Source organism: Solanum pennellii, chromosome 11 (assembly GCF_001406875.1).
Source record: "Solanum pennellii chromosome 11, SPENNV200".
Lineage (NCBI taxonomy): Eukaryota > Viridiplantae > Streptophyta > Magnoliopsida > Solanales > Solanaceae > Solanum > Solanum pennellii.
Window position 1 is genome coordinate 14883409 of NC_028647.1, and position 27072 is coordinate 14910480.

General features: G+C 34.6%; 1 protein-coding gene across 1 annotated transcript; it reads right to left on the reverse strand.

The window, feature by feature from the left end:
* Positions 1-2933: 2933 nt before the first annotated feature.
* On the reverse strand, positions 2934-12345 carry LOC107004783 (transmembrane 9 superfamily member 1-like). The gene is made up of 12 exons (XM_015203135.2): positions 12036-12345; positions 7780-7969; positions 7586-7690; positions 7443-7460; positions 7259-7353; positions 7018-7170; positions 6407-6541; positions 6159-6325; positions 5462-5556; positions 4990-5363; positions 3435-3708; positions 2934-3316 (listed from the first exon to the last, which is right to left on the reverse strand). Exons 1-12 carry the CDS (start codon positions 12108-12110, stop codon positions 3249-3251), a joined length of 1749 nt encoding a protein of 582 aa, XP_015058621.1. The 5' UTR covers positions 12111-12345; the 3' UTR covers positions 2934-3248.
* Between the last annotated feature and the right edge of the window lie 14727 nt (positions 12346-27072).

Below are 27072 nucleotides of genomic sequence, written 5' to 3' on the forward strand. Positions count from 1 at the left end.
ACAATTAACCCGTTTGGATTGTCTGTATTTTAAGTAACATTTAAGCATTAATTGCTGAAAATCACAATTCAAGTGTTGGAGCTGATTTTATAAATAAGCAATCACAAATTCAGATTGAAACTAAAAGAAGGTTGCTAGCACTATAAAAGAATTGAGTACTCAGCCTAAATTTATTCAAATACAAAATAATTATAAGTTACTATCAACAACATATAAATTGTTATGAAAGGAAATTATGATTATTGAACTAATGACTTTTAATTCCTAATTTACACAAAGAAAAACTCAATACTCCCAAAGCCAAAGGTTCTCCAAAGCTTCTTATATCTCATTGTACCAAATATATCGTCGCATGTGCTTTCTAAGGCAAGTGGCGAAAGTTTTCCATTGATATTTTATTTTCACTTTTCACCTTTGGGATGCTTAGCATTACCCTATTGAGTTGTATGTGTGCAATGCAACAAAATTGAACCCTATCTACAATAATAGTCACCCCGCACCATATTCTTGAAAGCTGACTTAGAAATAATATGATACCTTACAAAAGCAAGTGAAATTCAGTTCAAAACAAATATTCTACGAGAACAATAACTAACACCTCCACTGTATTTCCTATACAAGTTTGTATTATATTGGTGCATCAAAAGAAACATAAAAGATTGGAAGCTCTCCCATTTCACTAAGCTCTCATTTATCATTAACATATATATTTGCATCTCACAATATCATATATCAAGTAAAATAAATAGGTTACAGAGCATTAGGAGACAAATTTAGAGCTCATACTCTAGTGCCAACACCTAGATTATGTAACTGTTATTTATTTAGAAGATTTTACCGTCTACGGAACTTGAAACATTATAAATAATAATAAGCAGTTCACTAAAAGCCAATTTGTTAATCTCAGAATGACAGAAAATTAGTTTAACAATGGATAATTGTTCTTTGATCTTATGCTTCTACTCAACAAGAGATTTAAAATACTATCACATCATTATCTACATAACTCAATGAAAACAGAGAAGTGATACAAGTAGTATGTAATTCAACATCCTTTCAACAATGATATATTCACAATGAATTTATCATCTCACCATATTCTCTCGACAAACCAATGACTTTTAGAGGCTTGTATTATGCCTGGTACATGATGAAAGATGAGAGGATTATAATTACTCAAGAGTTCTCCCTTATATTAGTTGTAGCAGAGATCATACTCAATCCAACTTCTCATTCAACTGTAACCACTTTCGTGTCTGCGCCTATTTCTCCTAGCTCTGTTCCTATCCCAAACCATTCACTTTCATATGATCATATTGTGTCTGTAGGTTCATTTTTCTTTTTGTTAATTGTAATTTAATAGTTCTCACTAAGTACTTACATTTAAGGATGCAACTAAATATATTCTCCCATATCTATCTATTTTTCCTGATTAGTCACCTGGATCTACCGATAGACCAGTAGGTCAATTCGAGTAGAAGTAATTGAAAATTCTTAAACTCCAAGCTAAACCCACAAGAGCCTATGAATAGAGGAAGATCTAAAGAACTCTGATAAAGAAACCCGAGCTAAAATAAAGAAACCCATAAAGTTAAATCCGACTAAAAAAGACCAAATTAATTACTACATCCGAAAAAACACACCAAAAATTTGAATCTGAACATATTTTCGACAATCTAAAACAGAACACGGAAAGCATAATCACCCAACAAAAATTGAAGACACAACTATTAAAATTATTCAGACTTCCAAAACACAAGGATAATCCAACATCAATGACAAATCTAAATGGAAAAAATAAGCAAACATCACACACTCATATCAAATTTGGGAATATAGTTATTGATGAAAAGAAAGATGGCACAAAAAAGAACACTAAATTGAAACATGAAAGAACCCATACCTGAAGAATGCTGAAGAGAAAGAAGTGGACTTTGTGTGCACAGACAGTGGAGCATAAACTTAAATGAAGAAGATAAGAGCAGAGTATTGTGTAGTACATTAATAACATAGGAGGAAGACACGTAGGGAGAAGAAAAAAATGATGAAACGAGAAGAGGACACGTATTCAGAATTGAGAATTGAAAAGACAAAAATAACCTTAAAGCAATGAAGCAAGCATGTTGAAATTGAAAAGACAAAAATAACCTTAAAGCAATGAAGCAAGCATGTTGAAATTGAAAAGACAAAAATAACCTTAAAGCAATGAAGCAAGCATGTTGAAACAAGCCTCTTCTAATATAGTTAAAACAAGCATTTAAAAGTTGCCTGGTAACTATTTTATTATTGGAATTCATCGTAAATTCATTAGTTTGTTAACGCCGAATTTAGAGCAAACTCACGTAGATATGATTTAGGGACGTTAAAGTGAACTCAAGCATCGTTTAATTTGTTTAGAAAATTATAAGAGTTTTTTTAGGATAATTTTAATTGAGATCAATCTTAATTCATTCAAGCATAACTTATCTAACGTGACTCTTTAATTTAGCTCAATTCTAATTAATTTTAATTTAATTTTTTATTAAGATATGAATTATTATTTATTTAACATTTTTTAGGATCTTGTTATTTTTTTTAAAAAAATTAAATAACAATTTAGATAAGATTCAAATTATGATTATAAAAATTAAATATCAATATGTGAAAGAGATTCATCGAGTCAAATTAAACCGCTCAAAACCCAATTCACTTTTTAGCCTATTAAACCCAACTCATTTAGGATCAAAGTACACTTGAGCGGGTCAAGATCCAACTCAACTTCTATTTCAATCCATTTTAATATTTTTAATTTCACCCAACTCGCCCAATTTCAAATAGCAAAGTATACGCACAACCATTTGTACAAACAACACTGAATTTCACAACACGAAAACATGAAGGCGGCAACATTTCCAAGTAATGTCACTTGCTTTTAAAAAATGATTCTCAACATATTCCAAAACACAATGCAGATTATCGCCTTTGAAGTAATAAAAACAAATGTATATGCAAGTAATATATGTATGCACTACAAAAGTTGCACAATATTCCATTGTTTTCTCCCATACAACTTTACTAAACATTTCCACACATTCTAAATCAGAAAAATTGGAAATAACTAATTTTCTTCCTTCGATCTCTTCTAAAAATAATCTTCATTCACATTAGGTAACCCGATTGCTGTGGTATTATCTGGAAATCCACAAGTGACAGGTAGAATGGATCATGCAAAACTGTGGTGCATTGTTTCATATGCTTTGTTTGAGCACTTAATCACACTTGATATTTCTGTAAATCCTTCTAACAAACAAGTTAGAGCCAAGATATCCTACAGCACCTGGAGTTACAAAGAAATCAAGAAAGAATCAGTTAAGTCCATGAAAGGGGCGACGTTTTGAAGGGAAGGAAAATATAAGACACTCAACAAATCCTGTATTTGACGTATAAAAGCTTACCACAGAGGATGCCGAGGCCAAGGCAGAACATCATAGTGTAGCCAAAGTAAAAGCTGGTCTGGAAGAAACCGGACATCTTAGTCTTTACGTGATAGTAATATATGGCGTAAAGATAAACATAAAGAGCTGTTGAGGCAGCAGAAAAGAATGAAGTCCATCGCCAATGGTAGTTCTCGGCATTCAGCAAGAAATACGTGCCCACAATTGTCACACAAACGGTGACAATTATGAGAATAATAAATACAAGAAGCATAAAACCATAGACATAGTAAACCTGCCAACAACAAAATAAAGGTCAGCCAAAGTATAAATGTAAAATACATTGTTTTGTGGGAAAAACTTTGCAGCAACTTAAAAGAAAAGCAGTAGGTGGAACACTAAAGGATCTCCACTGTGCATATTAAATGCTGTGAGATTGGTTGCTAGACAATGTCGCCATTCCTACTTCGAAGAAGTTATTGCAAGTTGTCCTTTATGTGTTTAAATAATGTGTTCAATAATTTATGGAGAACATAAGGAACTATACCAAAAAACATGATAAACCTCTCAGAATCTCAAGCTACTAGAAAAACGATCACCAGAATCTATTGGCAAATAACATTGACAATTATACAAGTTTGTCTCTATTACACTATACCTCATTATAAAGTTAGATCACAAGACAAAATCTGGTTTCAAACTTAAGCTTGGGCAGTTAGAACGGTTCAATATCCATGTCAGAGGTAGTGTCTAACAGGATCACATTGGACAGTCCTGGGACATGCTGTCATGCCCAAAACAATGTTGACATCTAAATTACCTTTTTTTTTATTTTTGACCAATAGAAAATTATCTCACATGTTATTCGTAGGTCATAAGCTTGCTCTCACTCCTCAAACTTGTACATCTAAAAGAAGTCCAATTTCTCTTTAGCACATAAGGTCAAATAAGGTATTTTGAAACTTCTCCAGATGAATATCAAGATGTTACAAAAGCGTCAAACTAGAAAAGTAATTGTGACGTCAAATAGACTTTTGTATCTATCATTGTTAGTTATGTGTTCCCATGTTGTGTCCTCTTGCATTCTGAAAAATGTCACATACACATATTCTGCATGTTAGAAACTCGTGTCGGAACCAGAGAAGCTTCACTTTTAACTCACTGATAGCAAGCAAATTAAAGACAGGTGCTTTCTCTGAACAAAATGAAATAAGTAAATAATGATGCTGAAAGATTCTAATAAATGATGAAATCCTCCAGATTGATCAAGATGAAGCGAAATCAGCCTTGCAACAGCTTTTTTGTAGTCAAATAGTTCTCAGAAATTATATATACATGGCACATAAATCACAGGGAAGCATATAATATATTTAGTTCTCACAAAAACAGTTCTTAGGCAATATAAATCGTTTGTATTTCAACTGATTCAATGCTCACATAGTGGAAAACTGTCCAGTAAAGCAAATAAACATATTGAACGATGTTGAAAAGATTGTCGAGTGAAATGGTGCAAGGAAAAATATCTTTTTAAAATGCTATTTCCATTAAGCAAAAAAAAAAAGGGGGAGAGAATTACCTTGTAGTTCCAGAAGGAAGTGAAGACAAAATACATCTCAATAAAAATGCTCCCAAAGGGAAGAAGACCTCCCATTAGAGAAATTACAGATGGTGTGAGGTACCATTTCTTCTCAGGGATAGGGCGGGGTATGGTCTTAACACGACAAGGATTGTTTGGCGTACCACTCCAGTTTCTTCCTACAACAGTACCAAGAAGTGCCAGAGGGAATGAAATAAAAGCCCAAATAACAAAAACCACCACCATTGTGCCAAAGGGAATAGCAGCTAAAGATCCATAAAATATAGCAATCGTGTTTAGAATGAACCCAATGCCAAAGCACATAAAGGGGAAAAGTGATGCCGTTAGTATCATTGACTTTATCCACTTTTTACCTGACAAGATTCACAAAAGAAAAAAACTTTAGTCACTTGTGATTAGAGGGAATTGATAGAAACAACTGAAGGACGTCAACTACAGAATGGTCACATACCACCATTACGAGAGTACAGGCCACCACTCACATATCCGGCAATGAAGGATGTAAGAGCATAACATACAATAAAGGTTGTAGTAATAGCTCCTCTCCTGAGCAATATAAAGTACAGCAGTAAGTTCAATATTAAGAAATAGGGGGTAAAATATCCCTCAGTACCTTATCAAAAAAAAAATATAATCCACCTTGTGATATGATTTGACTGGGGACAGCTTTATGATATTAATGTGATTTTCATACTATACAGGTAATAGTACCAGAAAATTTAACTAATATTCGAAAACTTAGTTAGGTGAAACAATTAATCGAACTATATTTCTTTAGTTGGAACAGATTTGACTTGTTTAAACTTAGGCTAGTTGTGTATGGCTACATTATTACACAAAATAGAAAAAAATGTTATATCTACATGAGAAGCGCAATAAATGCCAAGTATAGATTAAATAGTCAAAATATTAGACAAGGACCAATTTGAATCACTAGGAAATATCCAAATCCATGTGCAGAAACTCAAATAGAAAATGATAGACACAGTATTGATTAGACAAAGATATATATGGAACAGTTCAGACAAGAGGATAAAGATTAGTAGATTAAAGTGGGAGGCAGAAAATCCAACTGGTAAATGAACGGGAAATAAACAGTGCATAGAACCACAATCTGCAGATTTAGTACATATAATTAGGACACATACCCTATGTATAACATTCCAATAATAGCAAATATGATCACAAGGAGAACAAGTGTTGTAAGCTGAGCACCAGTGCCAACAACAGCTGAAAGAAGGGCCAAATTTTGTGGAGGTCGGAAAACATCACCATGGACAAGTTTCCAACCAGACTCTTCATTCACATCCCTCTCCTGTACAATTGTTTATTTATAAACCATAAAAAATATGTAACTGACGAATACATGATTCATTGAGAAAAAAAAAAAGATTACCAGACTCTCCAGATCATCATCTTCACGAGCATATTTAGCATAATCATTACGAAGAGTGCGCATCAAAATCATAGACACTAAGCCAGTGAGGAAAATAACCATCATGAACGAATTGAACACCGAGAACCAGTGGATCTGCATAAAGAATAAGATGTTAACAGAGGCTGGCAACAGAAAGAGCAACTCATAATTACTTGTTTTTATATGCAGCTTTCTCTTTGACTCATTGGTTTCAACAAGGAACAGAAGAACATGAAGTTTCAAAACATATGTGACAAGTAAGCTCAAAAGGACGCTATCCAAGCAGTTGAATTCTAAACTTTTTTGGGGGCAACAAGGTATTGTCTCTAATCATCAGTAAAGAAAATGTGAACAGTTAACTTGTACAAATGAGTTCGGAATTGTCCACTGGACACATTCTTTTAATAATCAAATTAGTTCCATTTGAGGAGGTTCCAAAAACTTGTCATATATATTAAAGTGGTCATAGCTGATAGAGGATAGATCCAAGTGGACTAACACTGCAATCACCATTTCATTCTTCAGTTGATTCTTTCAATAAAAGTAACACAAATGCACAGTGAGGATCATCAATAGTGATTGGCATGTACCTGATGTTCAAAAAAGGGGTAATCCAAGTATACATCAAACCGCCGTTCATAAGTAATATTTGTCGGAACCCATTTTACAGAGTATGTCATGCCTAAGAGTCTTCCTTCCTCCAGTGGCTTTGGGTTCTCTTGAGTTAGGTTGACATGAATGATCTGTCGAAGTTAAATTAACACAATTACCAAAGTTACGTAGCAGAAGGCTGATAGATGACCACAAGAGTGACGAATAATAATGCCTTACCTGGTCTTTATTGTATTGAATAAGAAAATTCTTGTGTGTGTAGAGCACATGCTTGTTGTCTCGGTTTCTATCAGGAAGCACTTCGCCCACGAAACCTGAACTTCCATAACCATAGAGAATTTCAGTAATGTTAAACAGTACTTGATTTTCAGAATCAGAATACAAAGACTAGCTAACTGCATACCCCATAATGGCAAATCGTCTGATGCAGGAAGCCATATGTCATCATAACCACAAAAAAAGATCACAGATTAGCAGGTTGCATCTAGTAGCCATGTGTAAAAGAACATAAAAAACCATAGAAGGATGTGTTAATATGAAATATACCCATGAAAAATTCAAACCAATATGAACTTTCGATAGCATCCTTAAATTGTGCCACTTTTGCTGCATCCAATACAAGTTCGCAGATTGTGCTTTTCTCCACATCTCCTGTTGAAATAAAATGGAACATGGTAAAAAAAGATGGCCTTTGAGAAATAACAAATTCGTTGTAAGTTTTCTTTTAAAAAAAGACATACTTTTGAACTTTATGTCAATTCGGCTATCAATAAGTTCATTCCCACCAAGAACCTCGCCAAGGCCACCCCACTTGTGACCACCATCACCAGGATGACAGAACGGAAGGCTGTAATAGTTGTACGTCTCTTGTGGATTATTATAGGGTCCAACCTTATTTACCCAAAGAGTGACAGGTTCATCCGCTTGATACTGCAGCATATAGTAAAAAGACATCAACACCATCAGACAAACTGAAACCGAAACTAAACCATATATTTTTGTGAAACAATATCTTCCTACATGTATATAGAAACACTAAAAAAGACCCTATTGGCTCTTAGAAGATATCTTAATCATTAAGTGCATTTGGCTTTTTAATTTTACAGCCACTTAATGGGTTTGAATGACTAAAATGGCCTCATTTGTTTTCTTTAAAAATTAAGACGTTTGAATCTGAATAAACATCTAATTTATTAAGATGTCTCTAGATTTGAAAACTGAATAATTAAAGACTATTTGTTTTTCAACATCTAACATAACAACAATGCAACCACTGCCACCATCAATCACCATAATCAGCTATTACAACCATTAGCGACCGTTTACAGTCATCACCACCAACAATCACCACTATATATCGTCAACCACCAAAATCATTTACCACCACCATTAGCTATCACTATCGTCCACCTCAATTTTTTGCTACCACCACCAACTAGCACTGGCAATCACTGTTATCAGCTAACTAGCTACAACAACACCATCACCCGACACAATTTTCAAACAGCACCCACAACCACAACCACTAGCCATCACCACCACCGACTGCCATACAATTTTTTTAAAAATTACTTCTATTGATAATACTAAATTAAGTATTTTATTTGAATTTTATATTTATTAACTTTTAAATGAAACAAGTTTTATAAATTCAGTGTCAAGAAAACAAACCGTCTAAATTATTTGGTAATCAAATCTTAATACAACACCTTAATATTCAAATGACTATTTAAATTCAGAGCTATAAATCTTAATGTACATCTTAATATTCAAATGTCTATTAAAATAAAGTTGTCTTAATCTTAAATGAAAACAAATGAGGTCTAGAAGAATAAAATGAATTAGAAGCTGAGTACATGGTGAAACAAGGCACATTAACAAGCAGTCAGGACTAGATGCGCCAATTTTGTTGCCAATGGGATAGCAATTTGTCTAACCAGCACTTGCTGATACAAAATGTCCAAGCACTTTTGGCATGTGAGGTTTTGTGACGAAATAATTGTGTTATATTTTGTATAATCTGGTTATCCATATTGCTTTAGGAAGAACCATCTCATTAGGGTTTACTCCAAGATCAGGGTTGATTAACTCAGCAAAGACAAAAGTACGAACTAAATTGAGAGATCAGGCTCCGGTGTATCCCAGCTAAATGATATTCAACATTTTTTATTTTGATAACCATATAATCAACAAGTTGCTTCCAATAGATTCACTGACAAGTGGCTACGTCCGGAATGATATTCCACATAAGAGATTATGTTCTGAAACGATCTTGTGTCCCTTCATGTACACGAGTAGAAATCCACTAGAAGAGTTGTAGAAACCGGAGTACAATAGTAAACACATGAATGAAAAACAATAAAAGTATAATCAGGAACCAACACATCATCAATCGGCAAGCAATATGGCAGTAACACTTGATGTCCAAATAAAACCAAAACATTACTATAATCAGGAACCAACCCATTATCAATCCTCAGCAACCTCAGCATTTTAGTGGAAGTTTGGAAAAATATAAACCCTATCATAGACTTCTTTAGTTTCTTTTTTAATTAGGAACCAACACATCTCTCCTATTGCACTGACTTTAGCGTATTGGTAACACTAAATAGAACCCTAGTTTTTCTTCCACTTGAAGGTTTTTCCTATAGACAAGATTCTGTTTAATTGTTAGAATTAGGGTATTTGATCTCACATCATTTGTTCTAATTTATGCATGAAGCAAAGTCGGTCTTTTCCAAGTCTCTAATTTCAATCTGTGGTTCTTGTCTTTCCATATTTTAATCACAACCCCCACTTTATCTCAAACTCGTTTGACACTATCTTGCACACATATAGGTCATATAAAGCATCAGATTTCAATCTGTGGTTCTTGTCTTTCCATATTTTAATTACAAGCCCACTTTATCTCAAACTCGTTTGACACTATCTTGCACACATATAGGTCATACAAAGCATCAGATTTCATGACATGCTTCCTTGCCTAATCCACGTTCTAGCTCAAATTTCTCATCCACATCACTTCCTCCAAACCACATGTTTCTTGTCATTCCTAATTTATCAATATCCCGCCAGCATGGATCGCATAAAAGCTACAGCCTTGCCTCTTGGACAGTCACAACTTTCAAATGCCAAAGAATCCTTTGGTGGTACCAATTAGGAACTTTAACTCCTCTATCTCCAAACTTTGCCTCAAGTTCCAAATTTTGGAGCTGGTGATAAGATTTTTCAATTCTTATCTCTGGATACAACCCATAATATGATGAATAGTCCACATCATTACTAAACTTCTATTCAGAATAGTTCTCAAATCTCTCCAATCCTACCTGCTCCCAATTTGAATGTACACGAGACTCTGAAGTTGAAGACAACTGATATTGCATCTGATTTGCATGTAATCCTATGATGTCTCCTATTCAATCTACTCCTCAATCTTCATCTCAAACTTCGAACTTACCTTCTGCTTATCCTAGAAGCACTTCTAATTATTTACTTCTAACTAACTCTCACATTCAAAGTAATTCTTTCCAACACCATTCCACCTCTACCACTCCACTTGAAACTACTTTCTCAGGTAACCATCACATGGTTACCTGTTCTATGAGAGGGTCGCTTATGCCCCCATTCTTTCTTCATTGGCCATCTCTACCAACTCCTCTTTTTCTGAACCCTGATCTTTTATGCAATTGCTACGGACCAAGGTGGCAACAAGCTATGATTGATGAGTTCAATGCACTCCTTCGAAATCAAACATAGTCCTGAGTTCCTTCGGCTCACGCCAACATAGTTAGTTAGCAACGAGTTGGCCTACCATATCAAATATAAGTTGATGTCCCATCGATAGATTTAATGCTCACCTGGTTGCACAAAGGTTTTTCCAACAGACTGGCATAGACTATGATCAAACTTTACTCCTACCATTAAGCTCAACAAGGTCAGATTGGTCCTCTATGAACTTGCAGAACATTTGGCACATGCACCAGTTTGATGTCACCAATGCATACTCAATAAGGATGTATACTTGAGGCAACCTAAAAGCTTTGAACACCCAGATTATCCCAATTACGTCTATAAACTAAAATGATCTCTATGGTTTGAAGCAGTCTCCACCGGCTTGATTAAATCATCTTGCCACATACCTACTTGACATTGGCTTTTAGAGATCCATTTCTGATATAGCGTGATTATAGTCAGGATTGCTACTGGTATTTTGGTTCTCACAATTAATGTTGATAATATCCCTATTTTTTATTCCTCTTCAACCTTAATTGGTTATATTATTGCATGTATCAAGGCAGAATTCTCTATAAAAGACTTAGGTGGCCTGCCGAATGTATAGATTTGAATCCTGGCCTCTCACAAGCAGATGAGTTTAATTCTGCTGCTCAACAGCACGCCTGAAAGCCTTTTTTATAGTATGCATGTAATCACATTAACAGAAAAAAGATCACGATTTGTATAATTCAGATCATTATCCAGCTAGACTTTCAGCATCAGAACATTATTATAATATGAAGTGTCAAACCTTTTTTAGGGACCATTTGGACATGGCAATAGGAATTTAAGTTTTGGAGAATTTGGAATTTGAAATCATGAATCAAGCCATGATCTCAAATCGCAAGTCCAAACATGATTTAAAATCATGGGATCATACAACATATCCAAATGCAAGCTTAGAAAGCTCAAAATCAATACATACTTTGCACCTACACACATAAAAGCTTAATAAAAAACATAAACTATCCTTTGTAACCTTCAAAACTCACTACCCAACTACAATTTCAGTGCATCAAAAGTATCATCATACAAACTGTCTAATTTATTTTCACAAAGCTCGGATTTACACAAAAAAATGAAGGACCATAAATCACCCAATACAGAAAATGGAATTACATAGAAACATAGTAGAAGCAATTCAAGATCCAAGAATAGAGAACCATTTAAAAAAAAAAGTGGATCAATTCATTATTCAATAAAAAAACTAAGATGAATTTACCTTTGCAAGAGATGGGTATGCAAGGAATAGAGAGAAGATAACGAAAATGACGAGAGATCGAGCAGTAGAGAGCATTGCTAAACGGATCTGAAAATGAAAAATCGATTCTAGAAAACGTATGTATGGGTTTGTTGTACTTGTGTTTCAGATTTTATGAGCTCTCCTCTTTTACTCTCTTCTCTTTGACTTCTTTAGATCTCAAGTTTCAGAGCAATTTGAGAGCTCTAAGACTCGACAAAGCAACCAAATCTGAGGTATTGTCGTTTCAAAGAAACTGTTAACACTTCTCTACCAAAAAAAAAAAAAAAAAAAAAATTAAGGTAAAAGGCCAATAGTTAACCCTCAAAACTTTATATAGATCAAATATAACCTCATACAAAATAAAATAGTACATATACCCTTTAATAACTATTGTATATATATTATTGTTTACGAAGGACGTATAATTTAACAAAATCATAAAACTGACACTTTTAGTTTTAAAAATTTGTATTATATAGATATATAGATATATCACTCATTTACTTTTAATTTTGAGATGGAATTTAAATAAAAAAATTTAATTTATTATTTTGATCAAATTCAATAGAATTTTATAACTAAAAACGAGAAAGATTGAATACTTCTTATTTAGATCAGGTTTATAGGGGGTAAGAAAGAAAATGAGCAAAGTGATTTTATAAAGTCACCGGCATTTTCGAAATCAAAAATTTATTATTTTGAATTTTTATAAATATAAATATATTAGTAAAAAAAAATATATTATGTGTTAGACGAAAAATATATGCATGCACTACTTTTTAACAAGGATAAATTCGCTCTAAATTTTTCTTTCTCAAAAAAAAATAAATAATAAAAGTTCTATAAATTGTGAAGAGTGATTGAATAATTAATAAATTAAAACCAGAATAGGGACAAAAGTGTTCTTATACTAGAAATTGAATAAAATTGTTTTTTATTAATATTTTAATCCAAAAATATTTATATTGTATAATTTTGATTTAAGAATATTTTATTATTAATTAATTGGGTTAAAAATATTTTCCTCCTAATAAGTATATTATTATTATTTTTAAAATATATTCTTTTATAATAAGAAATACAATTTTAAGAAACTACTTTTTTTTTAAAAAAATATCTCTTTAACTAAGAAAAAGGTGACAAGTAATCTATTTCTTTTTGTTGATTTAGTTTTTATCAATTAAGCTGATAAAGTTAAGATACATCAGTTATAACAGAAGAAATATATAAAATCTCCCTTAAATTTGTCCGTAAAATTTACTTTTGTATTGTAATTTTACGAACGTTTAAATTCTCCTTAAAAACCTTCAAATAAATTAAATATCACTTTATATATATAATGCCAATTTCACGATTGGAAGGTGATATACACATGCGCCGCCTCATTGACACATTGACATAACGTGAGATGCTAATTTTTTTTGTTTTATTTCTGTTTTTCCATGTCATTTTTGTATTTAGTTTTCATTTTTTTTCTTCTTTCATATTATTTTTTGTTCTCATTTCGCTTATCACTAATCTTCTTCATTACAATACTAATATTAAAGTGTCCTAAGCTATAAAACTAACATTCGCAACAAAATTTCTAATAATATGAAGAATATGGTGTGCAAAACAGAAAAACATAGTGATTCATATATTATCATCATAGTAGCTGGAGTTGCTAGTGCTTCAAGGATGATTATCAGAGTCACTTTTATTATTTTAGGCTCAAAATTGACTAATCTAAATGATTTCAAACCTTTTACGGTGATTGTCAAAAAAAGAGAACACATAAAAATAAAAAGAAAATACGAAGAATGAAAGAAAGCCAAGGAAAAAGACATGACTGACGTTTTGTCTAAGTCGCTCACGCGGTGAAATCTTTTGGGAAGATTTGGTGGTTTCACGTTACATGGTATCTTGCGGAGTAGTAATGAACGAGGAACAAATGGGGTCCCTCATGATTGAGCAACTGTCGGTCTATAGTTGCCATCAACAATGTTTTCCGAAGGTTTGGACAATGAGGAAATAGAGATGGAGAGAGTTGAAACAATTTGAGAGAAAAAGGAGATGAAAAAGGTCATTGAACGAATTCAAAGTGGGATCCACTTGTTTAAAAAAATTATTGCTATTACGCGCCTAAAACTTTTTTATTTTTCAAATCAGCCACTAAGTTGTTGTTCAATTCACTTACAAGTAGTTTAAGGAGATATTTAAATGCACGTGAGTTATAGTGTTAAAGTAAGTTTTAGTGACAAGTTTAAGAAAGATTTTATGTATTTTCTTATTTAATATCATAAAACACGAAAAGTTATTACATCAGCAAGTGTATCTTAACTTTAATATCAACAATTATACTAGAATATGTTTATTTTATTGTATATCGATTTTGATTTTTTTTACACACGCACACACACATATATATATAGACTCACACACGCACGCACGCGAGCACATGCACACAAAATTTTTAGTGCTATTTACATGTAAATTTATTATGAAATTGCTATAATCTTTAAATTGCTCTAACTTAAGTATGTTGCAACAACTTGTTTTCTTGTTGGGATTTTGCAGTAAGTAGCAACTTTGTTCAATATTGCAACAACTTATTTACTTGTTGGAATTATTATCTTATCTGCTGAAATAACTTAATTACTTGTTACCATGACGACTTTACTTGTTGTAACAATTTATTTTTCTATTATGTCAACTACTTTATTTGTTGATAAATTTACAATACAGTTTAAGACTTGTTGCAATATTTTTTTTTGCAAAATAGAGAATAGACAATACAAAATTACTAAATACTAAAAAAACATATTATAGGCATTAGGCCCAATGTGACTTCGATCACTTAGCCAGACTTCATAATTAAAAAAACGAGCACCATGAAAATACATGCCGCTTAGCTAAAGAAAAATGATACAAAAATTGATCGAAATGTGCACTAAATATTTTTCGACAGTATACTCTAAATCACCAATATGAGTATTGAAATATTGAAACATAACTTAAGCAGGTGAAATACACACAAATTGTGCAACAAAAACATAATTTAAAGATAATTATAAATTGTTCAATATTTCAGAATATATCATGGCTCTATCTATTCATTAAAAAAGAAAAAGAAAAAAGAGTTTTGCATCTCGGGTGAACAAATAGGCGTGGGAAGAGTGTGAGGGGGCTACGAGCCCTTTCTCGTTGTTGTTTTTAGACCACCCATTCCTTCCTTCCCTTCGCCCGGCCCAGTGAGGTCAGATTCTTAGAACGAAGTAAAGTGATAGGAAGAGAAGACTGCTAGTGGGAAATCTCTATTCATGAAAGCCCCTTGTTAAGGTTAGCGGGGAAACAAAAGTGTGTGCATATAGTTTTCATCTCCCGGTGTAGCCGAGCCATCTACTTCTCTAAGACTTGTTCCCAGGGATCTAGATCAATATGTCTCGGAGTGGGAAGGAAATTACCCCGGCCATCAACCTAATGATTTCCATCTATCTCGTCTGAACCTAGACCTTCAAAAGTGGCATAAGGGCCAGCTGGATTCCATTCCTTTGATCTATCTAATTTGTCTGAACCAAGTAGGTAGGCTCTATCTTATTATATTTTTTCGATGTCCAGGGCCGTACCCTGCAGAACAAGGCCTTCTCTTTTGGTGCTAGGCGAGGTTTGGAACCCTACTTTATATTCTATATGCATCTCAATTGCTTCGCATCTCTACTTGGAAACCTCCATTCAACTCCTATGGTTTTGTTCTAGCCGCTAACCATCTAACCATCTTCTTCTATATAATATAATAATATAGATGCCTTCACACAGCCACGTCATGACCCAAAGTACACCCTAGAAGATAGGGCATCCTTCAAGTCGCCACACGACGTACTTGACCTCTCAGAGGTCTTGCACAAGCCCTTAGACATCATTTATTGCATATATATGAAAAATAGCAAGGAATTTAAAACTTTTTCTCATATAATATGGAATCATTTCATAAAACTTCTAACATATGTCTCAAAAACCATCTGTGACAACATGAATACAAAGGTCTTGGGTCACGACCCTTAAAAGTCTAAACATAGAAAAGATTATAAACGACAACATAGGAGTGATGTCCTCGGATGCTATGAGGACTCACCAATCTTCACTTCTTGAAAAGCCTTGGGAACTATACCCTTTAAGCAACTCAATATCCTCAAGACCCTACATTGGATTAAAATATAGGCAAAATATGTGTTAGTACGAAATGTACCAAGTATGGAAACTATCATATCAAAACATAAGATATCTCAAGGGTTAGTCAATAATAGACATAATCATAAGAGATAAAGGCATAAGCATATCATGAACATCATAAGCATAATAAAGTATATAAAGAATATAAGAGTTCATACTTAAACTCATTGACCTTCTTACTCAAATGAAATTACTTCACAAGCCACCTCTAAGTATACTTGTGCAAGGGTATGGTAGCATCCCATACTATTACAAAGCTAAGTACCTCTCTTTGGTCATTCTTGATCATAATCCACTTTCATAATTAAGACTTAGGTTCATCATAAAAAAAAAGCACTATGCCCCTAGGCCACCTCAACGCACACTTGTGCAATGCATGTGAATCATCCCATTATACCTCACACACTAAGCATATCTTGAAGTCACCATATTCCCTTTCATTTCATTTTAGGAGTCTCTAAGTAGACCTACTTCATATTGACAAGGAACTATCATCTTAAGTCAATCATGTCATGGAGAGTAATTATAGTAACTACCCAAGCTAAACATACATCATCTAGAGGTCATGTCATAGGTAGCTTCAAGTCATACTTGTGCCATATATATATAGATTCTCATACTACTATCCACACTAAGTACTTTTCTAGACTAACCTAATCCAAGGTAACAAAGGAAGGATACACAAGTACCAATCTAACTACCATACAACCAATCATGTAAATGTAAGCTAATCATAAGAGAGCACGAATCCTCAACCCTAAGATATCATGAGAAACTAATTTCAAGTTATTCCATGAATGCACCTTGCATGAAAGTCAAGCTAACATGATATGCACCTTGCATGCAAGTCAAGCTAAAAATAGGAGATTATAGGCCTTTCCCTAAAGCTATCATGAAATGGTTTTGGGCTAACCAAGTCAAGCTATCATGAAGGCGCTCTAATCATGCTACTTCAAGATATTCTTAGGAGAGCTTAATTACTCAATCCCAAGCTACCATGGAAATTACCATTCCCAAGCAACCATGATCAAACATCTTACCAACACATGACCAAGCTAAACATGGGAGAGCTTACTTTCTCCATCCCAATCTATCATGAAATACATCATCTCAAGCTATCATGCCTTAGTCTTATCTCACCAAGTGTATTATACAAGAAGTGACCATGCAATCCATCTTTAAGCTATTCTAGTCTAACATGCATTGATTCATTTTAGGTTCTATGTCAACTTAGAGTCCATCTATATGAGAGAACTTGCTTCTCCTATCTTATTCATGTCTAAGTGTAGAAAAAAACAAAGCATAATCAAAATCCCTTAATAATGACTTCACCCCGAAAGCCTTAACAAAAATGACATACCAGCACTATAGTCGATTATCAACTTCAATATATCATGATCCATGTCCAATTACAAGTTACTTCATTCAACTAGATCGTTAGAAGGTAAGTATAGGCATACCTGATCACAAAGGTACAATTCTAACTTTACAAGTCAAGATCATCCTAGATCAATTAGGCTTTGTTCAATTCATATCTTGGTGATTCAATCATGATCAATTAATATGCAATACAATTGAATCAAGAAGATCAACTTAGAATCTTCATCTTGCCTAAAATCACCATGATCACCTTCAACATCAGTTACTACAATTCACCATGAAAATCTTATGAAAAAATCACATAATCATCATATGAACATAATTGAATTCTACCCACTAGGTTGGGATCACAATCAAGCCTTACCCACGATGCAATCACAACCCTCTCTAGATTGGGGTATTTTGGATTCACAATTAAGTGAAACTATGGGGGCTCTATGGATGGAAGAATCCATGGATGAATAAGCTTCACATACCTTATATTAGAGCCTTAAAACCAGCTTGAAACCTTGGTGAAATTCATCCTAAGAGTAGCCCCCAATTTCTCTTCTTCTTCTATGGTGTTCTTGAGAGAATTCTAGGGAAAGAGAGGTTTTGATTAAGACTCTAGAGTCTAAATAGATATTGTACTACTTAAATACACTTAAAACCCCTAAAATATAACCACCAATAATTAATACCTAAAGTACCCAAAATACCCCTGTACGTGTTGGACCATTTAACCAATTCTACTTTGACTTAAAAACAACGCGACCAAATCTGGGAAGTCACTGCGCGTCCTTGGGTCACATTCAATCTTGGTTCTGGAATTTTTATTTGGGACAGAATGGTTTGTGTTTTCCTCGCGTCGTAGGGAAAATTTTTCCCTTTGAGTGCTGCTGGCGCGATGCTCAAGAACTATTAAATCGTGGCTTTCCGACAGCTTTCTAGGCCAACATTTGGGTCCTCTTTAGGGGCCCTTAGGGTGGTCCCCTGGGTGTACTCAAACATTTTGAACCTTTACATGTCACTTTATGTGTAGGAACCATCAATACTCAATTCACCCTCATACCATACCCCAAAAATCCACTACAAAACACTACGACACACTAGTTCAACTTAGACTAGCTTCCGGACGTCTTGGTCGTCCTTGGCCGTTTCACTTCCAAACTCAACATACTGACTTATAATACTATAATTAACCATTTTATGACCTTATAATCTCATGACACACATGTTAGGATCTAGATTCATCTAGTTCATTTTGGGGTCCTTAAACAACATAAGCGGGTGTGAAAGCCCATTTTGCGCTTGCCAATGACCATAAAGAAAGCACTCTGCTCAAAGAAAGGCTTGAGCAATGGATGACAAAACTTTATGCACCACTTGCACCTTGATTTTATAGTATAAAATTATTTTCATGGTCAAGGGTAGCAAGACATGAAAGAAGCGTTAAAGAATCGAAGGGAAAAAAGAACAAGAAGTGCATCTATCTCTGTCTCATAGCATTGCTGCTACTAAATTAGTGATAGATTTTGACTCTATTTTCTCTTCTCTCGTATCTGTCCATCTTTCTAACTGTGAAGGAAGAAATTATGAATAGAATTGCGATAATGGAAACGAAGAATGCGGCAAGGCCTCCCAATCGAGAATCTTTGTTGCTCTTTTATGATGATGAATGGAACTGCTGTCCCGCGTAAGCCTTTGGAAGCAAACAAATATAAAAAGGAAAACTAGAGAAGTAGAGTTAAGGTAAAAAAAAACATGGACAATCATGTGTATTCGATCTAGTGCTTTCACTTTCCCCCAAAGGGCCAGTATAAGATACCCAAAGTTCAGGGTAGAAAGTCAAGGTTTGGTACTTTGACGAGCTGGCTGCCGAGAGACAACTGAGACGAAGAACCTTGCTAGGAATATCCCTGCCTGTACCTACTTCTTGAAAAAACTAAAGGGTCAAGGTAAGCGTATCAAGTGAAAATGAGAAAAGCTTATGCCCGACTAATTGAATGGAGTTCCCGACTTTAAAAAATCAAGTTCAAGCACCGAAGAGATTTATTAGAAGATCTTTGTTTATGAATGAATAGGCATGCGGGAACAACATTGCTTGCATTGATTCAATTGATTTGAAGTGGCGGTCATACTAAACATATATATACGACCTTGAAATAAATCTGAGTCAACTTCTAGCCTAAAAAACATAACTTAAAGATAACTCAAATAATGTTCAACAAATTATTTAACTAGATAATCATCGCACTCTAGGGTTTTGATTCCTTATAAGTCATAGCCAGGTTTCATCTCCACCACATTTTATTTGTAATTTGTTGTGCACTAGAGTTATAGGAGTGTCATGATCATGATATGCTCAACAAAGACAAGAGCATATGTGTCATGAATCAAGTACACCCTAGACGTGACATGATGTATAAGACTCTAAGAGGCCCTACACAAGCCACTAAGCATGCATACAAGATAATAGAAATAAAGATTTCAAAGAAACAATCATATATCATAAATGAGATTGATAAAATCAGAAGTTTAACAATCTCAAATAGCCATCTATTATATCAAAGAAACTTGATTGGGACGTAACTCATACATCACATACAAAGTCTGAAAATGATAATAAAGAAAAACATACAAGAGTGACATCTTCCCCTGAGTATGAGGACTTACCAAATCTTCAAGTCTCTAATACAATCAACTAGCCAGGAATGGAGAAAGAAGAATCATCAAGCCCTACATTGCTGAAACAATGTAGGCACAATTATGCATTACTACATGGAATGTACCAAGTATGAGAGAAATGCAATAAAACATGACACGTGATCATGTGGGGACATAATAAAAAACATGCCGCGGCCCAAAAATGGGCGTGATGGCACTCGTCTTATTCCACCAAGACAAGTTAGCCTAAAATCCAACATCTAATAAAGTGCGGATTCAAACAAAAGTCCAATATCAATTATTATTACGAAAAATAAGTCAACTTAATTCAATCCCCAAAACCTGATTGTCACGTGCACAAGCCTCTAATTTGGATGCTAGAATTGAAATAAAATACGAAAGTCTCGAATAATATTGTCTTTCAAGTAAAAATAAAATCGTCAGCAGGAGTAAGAAGGCCTGCGAGATGACAACAACTACATCAAAGTCTCCACAGAAAGCCTCGGAAAAAAAGAGAATAGAAGGTATCACGAAGATTCGGGCTCATAACCTACAAATACTTGTAGAAGCAAAGGGTGAGTACAAAACCACACAGTACCCAACAAGCAAATCTCTAAACACAAGTTAAGGAGAAAATATATCGGTACTCCTTACACCATATCTGAACCTCCACACTACAACCTAATAGTTCACAGTTTACAAAGCACAAAACTCAACAACAACACTCTATCATATTACATATTCTCAATAACAACTCAATATTCAACAGTCACAAGTTTCATTTTAAAACACTTACAAGATCAGCAAAACACAAGTTCAAGTTCATCAATAATAAAAATGTGTAATGCCATGAGATGCAATGTCAAGTATAGTGATGCATGTCTGCCCTAATGATACATGATGTGAGGCCAAAAGTATATATTTTAATCATTATTTGTCTCACATTTATCATTTATATTTGTCCTTTTTCAGCATGGACTTAATGAATTGTATTGAATAGTGTATTTTATTTGTAGAATTAAATTGGTGGAAAAATGAAGAAGTTTAGAGCTAAAAAGGATTAAAAATGGAAGGTTGAAGAAGTAAATCAAGCAGACAGTTTAATGGATTAAAATGAATATTATATTAATATTTATATATATGGAGAAAGTGGCGAAAAATCAAAGAATTGAACATTTGAGTTTTGACATGCGGCAACATCTCCAAAATTCTACTTAGAAGCGACGGACGAAGTACTGTTCAATTGGGAATCCAATTCCTTTTGGTTTTTTATTATTGATTTGCTTTGGACTCAAATATTTTATTTAAGGTTTACTACATATATAAATAGTTCATATTAATAATTATTGGATGCATTCAAATTGTAGGAATATAGATGAGGTACTTTGGAAGAGAAAGTCGTCAATATTTTTTAGGTTTTCTTCTTCTTGTTTTCTTAGAGATTAGTAGCTAAAGTCCTTGTTCTAGGGCTGTTGCTACGGATTGAATGTTTATTATTAATGGCGTTATTAATTAATCTTCATTTGTCATTATAAGTTACTTGTATATTCTTGTTTTTACTATTTCTTGACTGGCCATCTTGAGATAAATTTAGTGTCTAATCTTGAATTGACCATAGGAGAGGTTAGATAGACCAGAGAATGTAGAGAGCTCGGTCCGCCAATTAAATTGAGAAGATTAGTGTTCAGGAGTGACGCCCGAAAGACGAACACCTTGCTTGGTTACGAAATAGGATGAAATATAAATAATCGCCAGTTAGTCTATTTATCCCCGTTCAACGATATAGTTCGATAGGTAACTGGGGTAGGCGATGAGAGGTGGTTAACCCTGATCATACTATGAGCCCTATAAATCAGTAATTTGACAACTAAAATTAGTTCTAAGCCAATAATATGATATATGAAATTCAATATATACTTCAGCCCTGGGATTTTTCAATTATTATAAGTAATGTTATTATTTTATTCCTACATTCATTTCTTTTGACATTCTTAAATAAATAATTAGACTAGTATAATTTGGTAAAAATAATTAATTGACAAGTCCTTTGGGATCAATAATCTGGTTTTTGTAAGAGCAACTATATTACTTGCGTGAACACGTACAATAGCGTGTGCAATTGGGAGTAACAATACACACACGTCGTCTCTCAGTCTTGGATCCATGGGGGAAATATTTGTCCATGCATTGATCTTCGCGTGCGATACAATCCTCGATAATAGTAACCATCGCAATGTGCGATACGTCCCTCGAAGTATAATATCCATCGCGGCGCGCGATACGACCTTCAAAATGGTACATCCTCTTATCACATAACACTTATCACAACCATGTCTCAGATGCATGAATATGACATGTTTAAAAATATAATGAGGAAATAACCATTTTGATAACAAGACACAATTCACAACAATGCAACCATAATACAACATCAACAAATAAGCAATAAGCCTCCAAATCATTATCAAAATCACACAAGAAAATACACGAATTTCATGTTATTAACAAGGGTTTAGAAATTCACTTGCCTTAGCTAATCGAATAATCACTACGGGACTTGAGCCTTCCCTTTCCATTGAGCTTCTGAATCGATGCTATCTATTCAAGTATATATATTCACAATAAGGTTTCGAAACTAACAACACTCACATTATTATGTGTTTAACCTTGACCTACAAATTCACCCAAATTTATAATCAAGTTCGTAACTCTTGATGCCAATTAACATTTCAATATCATATTTTTCAAGTTTAAAGTCTAGGGTTAAGCTTTAACTTTTTCAATATCATAAGTCTAATGATATTTATACGATTGGTAACCCAAACAACGTACTGACAACTATTAATTTTCACCCTTCATCCCAACCAATGATTGACTCATCATGTCCAATCATTGTCGACCATTACCTATTCAATTAATCCCTAATATTTTTCCTAAATTTCCAGAAAACTCGCGGTAAACTCGCGTTTTTAAAAAAAAAATCAAACTACAATAATATGCCTTAATTTCCCGACAAAAATCTTCCATCGCATAACCTTTTTTTACTCTTTATCTATCATTTCTAACTCAATATTCCACTAATGAACATTAATGATAAAGAATTAAGGGGCATACAAAATGATACTGGGCAACAAATTTAAGGGGAAATTCACCGTTATTACTACCTAATATAATAGTAATATATATACATATATGCAAACACCATCTTAAACCAACAGAATTGAAGTGTCGCATAAGGTTACCTGGAACAATTCGCACTCCTGGTCCAATGCCTTTTCTACGTTCTTCTTTCACTTTTTTGTTTTTTCTGATTTATTTTTCTTTCTAAATTAATTGTTTATTAAACTGACAGAATCCACTAACTTATTTTTAATACATGGTCTTAATGGTGTTCGGTCTTAAATAAATTATCACTTTAACCATTATTATTAAAAATAACTAAATTACCCGCAATTAATTAACTATAGTTAAATGACTATTCAAAATTATCGAAAATGACCTTTCGGGTCATTACATTATCCACCAATAAGCATGTTCCTCCTCGAACATAAAGTAAAGCAAAGTACCTGAAGCTTCGAACAGCTGAGGATATTTGACACACATGCCATACTTTGTCTCCCAAGTTGCCTCTCCCACTGATCGGTGCTTCCACTGCACTCTCACTGAAGCAATTTCCTTGGTACTAAGCCTCCAAACCTTCATATCCAGTATAGCTATAGGCTCCTCCTCAAATGTCAAGTGTGGACCCATATCCACAGATTTAAGTGAAATTACATGAGATTTATTCGGGACATACTTTTGAAGCATAGAGACATGAAAACATGATGAAATGCCGAAACTAGGTGGAAAGGCCAACTAATAGGCCATCTCTCCCGCTCGGCTCAAAATCTCAAAAGGTCTAATAAATCTAGGGCTAAGCTTGCCCTTCTTTCCGAACCTCACCACACCCTTCATGGGTGATAGTCGGAGCCAAACATGATCAACCTTCATAAACACGAAGGCTCTAACTCCCTAATATCCATAACTCTTCTTTCGACTCTAGGATATCAACAGTCTATGCTGAATCATATGGACTTGCTCCATAGCATCTCTAAGCAAGTCTGTATCCAAGAAGTCCATCTCCGTCGAATCAAACCAACGGATTGGAGACTAACACTGTCTGCCATACAACACCTCAAATAGGGCTATCTGAATACAAGAGTGGTAACTGTTATTGTAGGCAAACTCTGCTAAGGGCAAATGTCGATCTCATCTAGCTCCGAAATTGATCACACAAGCTCGAAGCATGTCTTGCAAGAGCTGAATCATTCGCTTGGACTGACCATCTATCTGAGGGTGAAAAGTTGTACTCATATCTAACTGAGTACCCGTACCATATTGTAATGCCTTCCAAAAGTGAGAAGTAAATAGTGAACCTCAATCTGATATAATAGAAACTGGAACTTCATGTATTCGTACAATCTAGTTGATATATAGCTCGGCTAACTTCTCTTCCGTATACTTTACCCGAACCAGAATGAAGTGGGAAGACTTGGTCAGCCTGTCAACGACAACCCAAATGGAGTCATAACCATCCACTATGTTAGGCAAACCTACAATAAAGTCCATAGTGATCCGCTCCCACTTCCAAGTAGGAATAGGCATCCTTTGAGATACACCCCTGGGATGTTGATATCACACTTGACCTGTTGTCAAGTTAAACACTTAGAAACAAAGTTTGAAATATCTCTCTTCATCCCATACCACCAGTAGTGTTGACTCAGATCAAGATACATATTTGGTGCTCCCTGATGGATGGAATATCGAGAACAATGGGTCTCTTCAAGAATCCATCTAGTCATCTCGCCCATCTTGGGCACATAAATCCTACCTCTGATCCTTAAGACACCATGACAATCAAGGACAACCTCCCAGCTTCCCTTCTCAATACTTTTTCTCGAATGAGACATAACTTCTCAACATCGAACTGGTGCGCACGAATCTGCTCGACTAAAGAAGACCGAGCCTCAATAAAAGCAATCATCCCATCACTCTCCTCTGAAATATACAATTGAACAAGACTACTAGTTAACACCTGAACATCTCTAGGCAATGGTCTCTTCTCAATACTTAGTGCTGCAAGACTCCCCATGTTAGGAGTCTTCCTACTTAAAGCATCAACCACAACATTGGCCTTGCCCGGATGATATAGAATTGTCACATAATAGTCCTTCAACAACTCAATCCATCTACACTACCTTAAGTTCAAATCCCTCTGACTAATAATATACTAAAGACATCGATGATCAGTGAAGCTCTCAAAATGCACCCATACAAATAATAACGCCATAACTTAAGTACAAATACCATAGCTCCATCTCCAAATCATGAGTAGGGTAGTTCTTTTCATGGGACTTCAACTGCTGAGAAGCATAAGCAATCACCTTTGCCTTCTACATCAATACGCCACCTAAACCGACTCTTGAAGCATCACAATACACAGTAAAGTCTACACCTTCTTCAGGTAGAGTCAACACAGGAGCGAAACCAACAAAGTCTTGAGCTTTTGAAATCTCTCCTCATACTCATCAGACCACTAAAAATACATACCCTGATGAGTCAATCTAGTCAATGGAGCTGCAATAGTAGAGAAGCTCTTAACAAATCGTCGGTAATAACATTCCAATCCCATAAAACTTCAAATCTCGGTAGGAAAAGTAGGTTGCGTCCATCCTCTAACTGCCTCAATCTTGTCCGAATCTACTCTTATACCCTCCTTGGACACCACGTGTCCCAAGAATGTCACAGAACTAAGCCAAAACTCACACTTTGAGAACTTGGCATACAATTTTTCTTCTCTCAACCTCTGAAGCACAACCCTCAAGTGTCAGACATGGTCCTCCTCAGTATTGGAGTAAACCAAGATGTCATCGATGAAAACAATCACAAAATAATGAAGGTATGGTCGAAACACCACGTTCATCAACTCTATGAATGTTGCAGGGGCATTAGTCAACCCTAAGGACATAACTAGGAACTCATAATGCCCATACCAGATCCAAAAAGTTGTCTTAGGAATATTTGATGCGTTAATCATCAACTGATGATACCCTGACCTCAGATTAATCTTAGAGAACAATGATGCTCCCTGTAGCTGATTAAATAAGTCATCAATACGCGAAAGAGGATACTTATTCTTCAATTTTACCTTGTTCAACTGATTGTAATCAATACAGATCCTCATTGTCCAATTTTTCTTCTTCTTCTTCAATTTTACCTTGTTCAACTGATTGTAATCAATACAGATCCTCATTGTCCAATTTTTCTTTTTCTTCACAAACAATACAGGGTCACCCTTAGGTGACACATAGGGTGAATAAAACTCTTACTCAATAAATCCTCCAACTCTTTCAACTCTTCTGGATCTATACGGTAGGAAGTGATAGAAATAGGCTTAGTGCCCGACTCCAAATCAATAGAAAAATCAATATCCCTATCGGGAGGAACACTTAGAGATTCACAAAGGAATATATCAGGAAACTCTTGAACCAAGGGAATAGAGTCCATGGGAGGTGGTTTAACACTAGTATCCCGAATAAAATCTATGTAAGACGAACACCCTCCCTCCACCAATCTCTAAGCACGGATAAAGGAGATGATCTTGCTAGGATAAGAACCACTAACACCCTTCCACTCAACCCTCGGAATACCAGGCATCGCTAAGGTCACAGTCTTAACATTACAATCAAGGACAACATGATAAGAAGAAAGCCAATTCATACCCAAGATAACATCAAAGTCT

Excerpts from the sequence above, each read along its gene's own strand:
- LOC107004783 (XM_015203135.2), bottom strand. The coding sequence starts at position 12,110 with ATGCTCTCTACTGCTCGATCTCTCGTCATTTTCGTTATCTTCTCTCTA. Across the intron at positions 6,542-7,017 it reads ACCCCTTTTTTGAACATCAG|ATCCACTGGTTCTCGGTGTT; the intron begins GTACATGCCAAT and ends TTCTTTATGCAG. Across the intron at positions 3,317-3,434 it reads TGGCCTCGGCATCCTCTGTG|GTGCTGTAGGATATCTTGGC; the intron begins GTAAGCTTTTAT and ends TTGTAACTCCAG.